Genomic DNA, 9134 nt, shown 5'->3' with positions numbered 1-9134 from the left:
AAGAAAAATGATCAGGTTTTTCAATAAATAGAAAAAAAATAAGGCAAAACTAACAGATTACAAAATACAATTATAATGTGTAGCTTTTATTTGAATTCTAGTTCAAACAGATGGAAAACAAAAATCATATGAATTTATGACATTTGAAATCACTGGAAATTTACCCACTGGATAATAATCGCATTGAATAATTATTATTAGTTTGTAAATGTGATAATGGTATTGTGGTTCTGTTTTAAAGAGCCATTTAGAGATATATCAAAATATTTATGGATGAAGTAATACGTTGTCTGGGATTTGTTTCAGAATGTTGTGGGAGGAGGAAGTGGTTAGATGTAGAGAAATAATAAGACTTAAAGTTAGTAATTGTCATACCTGAGTGATGTGTACATTGGCATTTATCCATATTTTTCAGTCTACTTTTATACATATTTTTTTCTATTGGAAAAAAATTTTAAATATATACCATTGCTACATTCTGCCTTCTCCTTGTCAGCCTAAAAAATCTAAGCTCAGGTGTGTAGGGCTTGGGGAATTGAGGTGGTATTTACAGTTTTTAATACTTACTTTCTCACGTAAATTAAACTATCCAGTGTCCCTGTATGCTTTGAGAGCCACACAGGGCCCAGCTGTGGCCCCTGGATTAGAAGACGCCTCACTCTATAGCATCTACTGTGCCAGAGGAGGAATGGATTCAGTGCCCACAAAGGGGCCTCCCTTTAAGCCTTGGCCTAAGTAGTGTGCCCTGGAGGTGCCCTCCATTGCTCCCAGAGCTTTCTCAGTACCTGAAAAAGACATGATACTAGGCATTTGAAGAACATCAAGTTCTTAGTCTTACCAAGAGGAAAACTAAAAAGCAAAGTGCTCCTGAAACAATGGGAAGATCTGTAATCTACACACCAGATACTTCTGTGGCCACGTTTGTTTTTCAGGCCAGCCCGTCTGTGACGATCTTGCTAGCCCTCTCTTCTTAAGCCCTCTCAGGCTTTTTAGGCTGAATTTCCTGGTAAAATTGCTTTGTTGCAGCCAAAATTATTCTTGGACCTATCTTTAGCTTGTTGGCATCAACTAAAGTCATATATGTGAATACACCTTGAAAATGACTACATGTCCTGTGCATATGAATGCTTTGCAAAGCCAGACTCATGCCCTTCATAGAAATGCTCTCTTAATTTTCCTCTGAACCATGAAAATGTCCTATAAGATGCAGTTTGCTAATGTGATATCCACAAAAACCTATGTCGCTGCTTTGTCCAAAAGCTCAATGGTGGCTGACAAAGGATGGACCAAGCAGACTCCTGGAAAGAAAAATGATGATATCTTCTGGATCAGGTGGTGCATACCTGTAATCCCAGCAATTTTAGAGGCTGAGGCAGGAGGTTTACAAGCTCAAGGCCAGCCTCAGAAACTTAGCAAGGCCCTGTCTCAAATAATAAGTAAAAAGGACTAGGGGGCTGGGGCTGGGGCTCAGTGGTAGCACAATTGCCTGGCATGTGTGAGGCACTCGGTTTGATTCTCAGCATCACGTAAAATAAATAAAGGACTATCAACAACTAAAAAACAAAATCAAAAAGGACTAGGGATATAGCTTAATGGGGATATAGCTCAGTGGTAAACCCTGGGTTCAATCCCCAGTACCAAGGAAGGAAAGAAGAACAGAAGGAAAGATAGATCTGAGTTGAGACCACCAGTTAATCCCACTGAGGGAGTCTGTACATCTGTCAATTCTTCACCAGGGTGGTCTTCATCACCAGGCAGGACAAGATCTAGGTATCTGTGACGCTTTTTCGCATTTTATCCTCCACATAGAGATGTATGCATACATGGAAGTAGAATGAAGATTCCCAATACCAGAATAATACATTAAATTATTTTAAATCTGTGTTAATAATAGTAATAATAGCGCATCTTCTTTTGATATAATTTTATTTCCTCTTTACAGCAATTTTGAGAGACAAGGGTGTTCTTACCCTCATTATTCAGATGAGGAAACCTAGTCTCCATGAAGTGACATGGACTTGCCCAGGTCATACAGCAAGGTTGCAGTAGCAGATTTGCACCCAGTCAGGACATTGACTCCCAATCCGGTGCTCAACCTCAGATCTATTCTCTCTACTCTTTTGTGTCTGTGTGCTATAGGCTGCATCATCAGACAGACCTAGACGAGTTTCCTGCTCCCCACTTAACCTGTGCAACCCTGACCCAAAGTTGGCTCCCTCTGAACATCAGTCTTTGTAGCTATAATGTATGTTCCCTCAACCTGCCTCCCAAGCACCAGTCAGCAATTCTGAATGTGTGCCAATGCTCGCCAGACCTCCAGAGCCTGAGGCAAAAGGGAGAACTGTCTTGCAAATCATGCCTTCATTGAAAATGCTGATATTGTGTTCTTCAAGGATGTATTTGCCCTCATTAAAAAAAAAAAAAAAAAAACATTGCACTAAAATATTGTTGATCTTGGTTTCTGACTGGTTTTGCATCCCCTTGCACCTGTGGCAGGTACCTTGCTTGCCTCACCTTGATCCTGACCCTGCTGGGTGCCAGGCATTCTGAAACTTGGAGAATAGAAAAGAGAATAAAATATCCCTTAGGCTCCTGGCCCTCTATCAGAAGAGATGTTACATACAAGATACAGTCTATCCCATCTTGCAGCTCTGGGGTAGCCCTAGGTAGGCACTCATCCCCATCCTAGCCTTCCTCTGTCTTCAGTGGTCAGACCACAAGCCTCTACTCCTAATCTCCAGTTTCAATCTCCACTCACCACAAGTTCGTACCTTCCAGACTCCAATTATAACATCTGCTGACAAAAATATTACAGGCATGTTTTACTTGGGTTCCACTGAAACAGAAGTTAATGGAAAATTAACTGAGGCAATTTTCATCTTTACCCTGATATACCTCTGTCCTTCAATTTTGCTCTCTTTGGTTAGAACAGCTCCTCTACTTGATAGTCTCCCAAATCTAACAGTCAGTCTCAGAGGCCTGTGCCTGTGTGTGCACCTGTCTCTCTCTGCTTAGAAACTCCTGGGGAAGGCCCAAGGGACCATCACAGTCCCTATAACAGTGGCCTAAATAAAATAGCAGCTCAGTAAGTTCTGGTTACTTATAAAATAAGAAGAGCTCAGGTACCGAAAAGACTATGGTATTGAAGGCAAGAACCTCCATTCAGCATGGACACAATGATTCGGAGCCACAGTTAGAGGTGGGCCCCTTCTTTCTGCCTTAAGAAGGCTGGTAGCAGCAGTCCTGGCTCTCAATGGAGTTCTAGAATGGAGAGGGTGGTCCCAGAATCTCTGTTGAATAAGAGATAAGTAATAGTTCATGTTTATTGAGAATGTGCTCTGGGCCAATATATTTCGTGTTTACGTATTTTACCACTATAGCTAAGTTGAACTGTATTGATGTGGTATCATATCTTAATGGTATGATTAAGAAAGTATGACCTGCTGAGTAGGTCATAAGGCCCAGCAGTGCACTTTGAAGAGGCACAGCAGGGCAAGGGTGGCTGATGGTCCTTATTGACCACTGTCCTCCCCGCTCTTCAAAGGGCATGAATTTGAAATCATGGCCATGGTGACGTTAGGTTTAAGAATTAAGTCTTAAAGCAGAAACCTTGTCACACAAAAGCGTTCATCTTATGCCTACCCTTCACCTCTATTTTACATTAAGTATGAGATACAGAGGAGTAGATGTGGTAGATGTGGTCAGCAAGTGCATGTAGCACCTGGGAAGGCAGAGGACATGCCTCCAGCTGTTGGCCCCACCCCAGATGTAGCCTCCTGTGACAAGAAGCAAAGTTTTCCAGGGTAAGGAGAATAACATGCCCTTATTCTCTGATTTGTCCCACAGGTGGCACTGACAGAAAAAACTCTCCAGGCCGAGGCTCCGGTACATGGAGAGAAGGAAGAAGGAAATTTCCTAATTGGTACTATATACATCAGGTCAAACAATTTTATTCATTTTTAGCCATACCAATAAAAACTTACACCCAAGTATGAACCATGTACAAAGTGGTGAATAACAATGGATAGTTCCAGTTATAGACCTCCCTGCCTGAGACACTTAGTCCTCAAGAGTTTGAGCATAGATAACTTTATTTCTTCCATTCTGACTGAATCCCAGATGGGCCCAGAGCTCACCAATGACCATGTCACAGCTGATAAGGAACAGAACTGGGCTCAAACTAGGCCAGTGTGCTTGGCTTTAACACCCTAGCAACTGCCATAGAACCTGCCCCACTGAACAATGCCCATCCCTGTGGTCATCATGAAAGGAGGACAAAGCACATTCATTAATGCAGGGGATTTAAACTTATCACACAGTGTGTAAATTCAATTACATGTTTGCTAAGTATAAAATTTTCATCATATATACTGGGGTCAGTAAGTTCTGATTACTTATAAAATAAAAGCAAATTTTTTTCTATAAAGGCTCAACTAGAAAATATTTTCAGTAATGTGGGCCTTATGGTCTCTATTTTAAATACCTTACTAAGCCATGAACAAAAACAGCCACAGACATTATATAAATCAATTAGTATGGCTGTGCCCCAATAAAACTTTACATATAAGAACAGGTGGAGGGTCACATTTGGTCTACAGGCCATAATGTACTGACCCCTTATCTATACAAATTTGGATGCATTTGTACTTATCAGTCATGACTGAGACCCATCAATGGCCCCTAAACTACTTCACTAATGAGAGTCACTTTCATATGCAGAGTAATAGCTGCTTTCTATCTGCTCCATCAGCCAGTGGTCCAGCTCCTAGATGACCACTGAATTCCTCTGACCAAGATGACTCTACTTAGGAAATCTGATTTCCTTTTGAATTTTGTTAGATTATCACTGTGAATCTAACAACTCTTAGAGGGTTGGCATATATTTTGGCATATGAAGGTAGTCATCTTCAGCAAGTTTGGTATTCTTGTCAACTGCCAACAAACACAGAGTGCCTCCTAGTAGCCAAGTAACGGGCAAGAGCTAAGGGAAGCGGGGCAGCACAATGATAAAGGCAAGACAGGGAAAAGAGGATCAGAAATTTAGTTATTCCAAATTAATCTCCCTACATGTACTTGGGCACTTGTTTTTTCTTTAAATAATCTAGTCTCTTTTTTCCCCATCAGTAATTGTAATTGATAGGAATATAAGATTGGAGGCACTAGAGTTAATAATGACCCCTGGCTTTAATCTGTTCAGGCTGCTATAACAAAAATATCACAAACTAAAAGGCTTATATACAACATAAATTTTCTGGGCACAGTGGCATACATCTGCCATCCCAGTTACTCAGGATGCTGAGGCAAGAGGATCATAAGTTTGAAGCCAGCCTCAGCAACTTAATGAGACTCTTTCTTAAAACAAAATATTTTTAAAGGCTGGAGGTATATATCAGTGGTAGTTTAGTTATTGGGTTCAGTCCCCAGTGATGCAAAACAAAACAAAAACATAAATTTATTTCTCACAGTTTGGGAGGCTAGGAAGTCCAAGATCAAGGTACCCAGCACATCTGCTCTCCTGACCAACATCTTTACATGTGGAAGAGGCAAGCGAGCCCTTTTAGGCTTCTTTCTAAACAATAATCCCATCATCAAACTTCCATGCTCATGACCTAATCACCTCCAAAAGGCTCCACCCTCTAACATCATCAACTGCAGTTAGGTTTCAACATATGAATTGGGGGGACACAAATATCCAAACTCGCATACCTTCTCACATGGTATGTACAGAGGAATGATATCTCAGTTGACTTTTATGATATAATATCTAGCATGAAGAATAAGTGAGTTGGCTCAAACTAGTTCAAACCTCTACAGATGCCAGCGGCAGCATTTCATTCTTTCTGTTGGGTCTCCGTGTGTGTGGTCACTCACATCTCCATTTCTTATACAGATGGATGGTTTCTAGCCTGCTTCCAAACCCCACCTCGGCTGAGTGTTGGGCAGCACTTCTACATGATCCTATGACGCTTGATATGGACGCAGTCCTGTCAGACTTTGTTCGGTCCACGGGGGCAGAACCTGGTCTGGCCAGAGACCTGCTGGAAGGTAAGCTGACCTTCTCCCACACACCATCCTCTGGGGCCTGACTACCTTCTAACCAGTGATAGAACATATGAAGATTGACATTATCTAACATATGAAGAGATGAAAATGTTTTAGTCAAAAGTTATTGGTGAAAAAAGCCACCTGGTAGCCAATTAAGTAGGTTGGAAATAATTCACAAGCAGGAAATTAAACTTTATCTTCAATGTTTTTTGTATCATTTGCTACATGAAAAAAAAAATGTGTTATTCACATATATGATGCTTTCAGGTATTTATTCAGCAATAACTATAATAGACTGAAAATTAAAGTCTGTCTCTAAAATAGATTTACTTATTGTAGTTTTTTTTTTCTTTTTTTGGTATCATTACCTGACAAAGGTAACAATGATGGTGTTGGAACCAGGTAAAGTAGGAAGAGCCAGTTTTCGTTTCTCTAAATGGTCAGATTTGTGGGAGGAGGGAACTTTTTAGATTATTAGTCTTTGTTTCAGGTATATAAATTGCAACTTGAAGAGTTAGTAAATACTTAGTCAAGTATTGTAAATCCCAGTGATTCTTTCAGTCACTCACAGAAAAAAATGAATTGTTATACATTTGTAAAAATGGAGATAATCATTCAATCCTATTATAAATTAAGAACCTCCTCTTAGAAGATTGTGAGAAAATGACAATGGCAATATTATAGTTTTGAAATTTCTCTCAGGCTCTGATAATTTCGAACACACTCAGGGTTTGGGAAGAAATAAGTGTAGAGAATCTTTGTGGATATATCTGAGTCAAAATGCGATTCTTACTTCCCACTCTTGATATTATATAATGAACCCCTGCAGGTTCCCACTGCTTCTGTTCATTTAAGTGAGTGGCAGCGTGAAGGAGCTTGGGAATGAGGTTAGCAATGAGAGCTTTGTCCAAGTCCAGATGCAGCCACTTGTCAGCTATGAGATGTAGGGAAAATCATTTTACTTCCCTTAACCTTAGTTTTATTTCTTTTCCCCTATAAGTTGGGCCTAATCTACCTTAAAGAGTGATTGTGCATATTAGAAGTTATGATGTAAAGTGCCTGGAGGAGTGAGCAGCAGGTAGGAAATGCTCAAAAAATAGTGGAGGTAGATCATACTTGTAGTTGCTGATGGCATAACGAGTACTAAATTGATATTAGTTTCTAGACAGCCTTAAATGAGATGCAAGAGTGATTATCTCCTTTTTCTTTATTTTTAAAATTAAGATACACAAAAACTGACTTCTTAGTGTTCATTTGTATGAATTTTAACATGCCTGGATTTGTGTGATTACTACAGTTGACAGGACACCATACCCCTTCACCACCTCCACATTCTATGTCCTGTTATCTTTTATAGTAAGGCTCATCCTTATCCATTGGCAGCCACAGTACTGTATCCTATCACTAATTTTGTCTCTTTTCAAGAATGTCATATACATGGAATCACAGATCCTCATCTCTTGAAACCAGCATCTTTTTACTCAGCATAACTCTTTGTTGGTTTTTATTAATGAAAGTGGTTCGTTTTAGACATGAACCACAGTTGTTTATTCATTCATGTGTTGAGGGCATTTCAGTTGTTTCCTGTTGGGGGCAGATATGATTAGAGTGTCTATAAATATTTAAGAACAGGTTTCTTGCAAATATAATTTTAATTATCCTAGATTAAATTACATAGGGGTGGAATCACCAGTGCATATGGTAAGGGTATGTTTAACTTTATAGGAAACTGCCGAACTGTTTTCCAGAGTAGCTAAGCCATTTTGCATTTCCCACCAGCAATGTACAAGAAGTCCAGTGTTCCACATATTCACCGGCATTTGATGTTTCTTTATTTTTGTTAATTTTGGCCATTTTAATTAGGTGTACAATGATATTTCTTCATGGCTTTAATTTTCATTTCCCTAATTGATTAATGATGTTGAAATTTTTTCAGGTAATTATCTTCATCTGTGAATTCTCTTTCAAAAAACATCTGTTCAAATTTTATGCCTGCTACTACATTGAGTTGTTTGTTTTCTCATACTTGAGTTTTGAGAGTTCTTTTTATATATTGAGTATACAGAGTATTTTTGTTTGTTTTGTGGGTAGTACCAGGGATTGAACTCCAGGGCACTCGACCACTGAGCCACATCCCTAGCCCTATTTTGTAGTTTATTTAGAGATAGGGTCTCACCGAGTTGCTTAGTGCCTTGCTTTTGCTGAGGCTGGCTTTGAACTTGCGATCCTCCTTCTTCAGCCTCCCGAGATGCTGGGATCACAGACGAACACCATCAGGCGCAGCCTAAATATTGAGTATAAATAATTAGTCAGATATGTGACTTGAAAACATTTTTTCTCAGTGTGTATTTGAGTTTTCATTCTTTTTTATTTATTAATATAATTTCAGTACATTATAATTATACATAACAGGCTTTATTATTACATATTTGTACAGGCATGTAATTTGGTCAAATACATTCCCCAGTACTTTGTCTTTTCATTATTTTAACAGTGCTTTTTTGCAGAGCAAAGGCTTTTAATTTTGGTGCAATCCAACTTACCAGTTCTATCTTTTATGAATCATGCTTTTGTGTGGCATGTCTAAGAACCTTTGCATAATTCCAGGTCATAAAGATTTTCTCCTTTGTGGTCTTTTGAAAGTTTTATGCTTTTATGTTTTACATTTAGATCTGTGACCTATTGTGAGTTGCTTTTTGTAGAACACACAAGATTTAGGTCAAGATCCATTTTTACACTTGTGAATGTCCAGAAGTTTAAACACCATTTATTGAAAATATTATGCATCCTCCATTGAATTGTCTTTGCATATTTGTCAAAACCAACCAAGATTATAGAAATAGTAATAACCAAGAAATATATCTGTGAAAATCTATTTTTTGATACCAGTTGTATTCCATTGATCAATGTCATTTCTTTGCCAATAGAACACCATTTTGATGATTATAGCTTTGTAATGAGTCTTAAAATCAGGTAATGTGATTCTTCTAAATTCAATTTCTTTTTCAGACATGTTTTAAATATTCCTTTCCTTTGCCTTTCCATACATATTTTAGGAAGAGCTTACCCTATGAAATGTCCTACTGGAA

The 9134-nt window shown here is 38.8% G+C and overlaps 1 protein-coding gene across 1 annotated transcript in view; it reads left to right on the top strand.

The window, feature by feature from the left end:
- The first annotated feature begins 3895 nt into the window (after positions 1–3895).
- The window catches only part of Otud7a (OTU deubiquitinase 7A), a 136531-nt gene continuing 131292 nt past the window's right edge, over positions 3896–9134 (top strand). Inside the window, exons 1-2 of the mRNA XM_027955887.2 lie at positions 3896–3938; positions 5891–6045. Coding sequence (XP_027811688.2) covers positions 5895–6045 — 151 coding nt within the window. The 5' untranslated portion in view covers positions 3896–3938; positions 5891–5894. The remainder of the gene's footprint in view (positions 3939–5890; positions 6046–9134) is intronic.

Source organism: Marmota flaviventris, chromosome 2 (genome assembly GCF_047511675.1).
Source record: "Marmota flaviventris isolate mMarFla1 chromosome 2, mMarFla1.hap1, whole genome shotgun sequence".
Lineage (NCBI taxonomy): Eukaryota > Metazoa > Chordata > Mammalia > Rodentia > Sciuridae > Marmota > Marmota flaviventris.
This window is presented reverse-complemented; position numbering and strand designations above follow the sequence as displayed.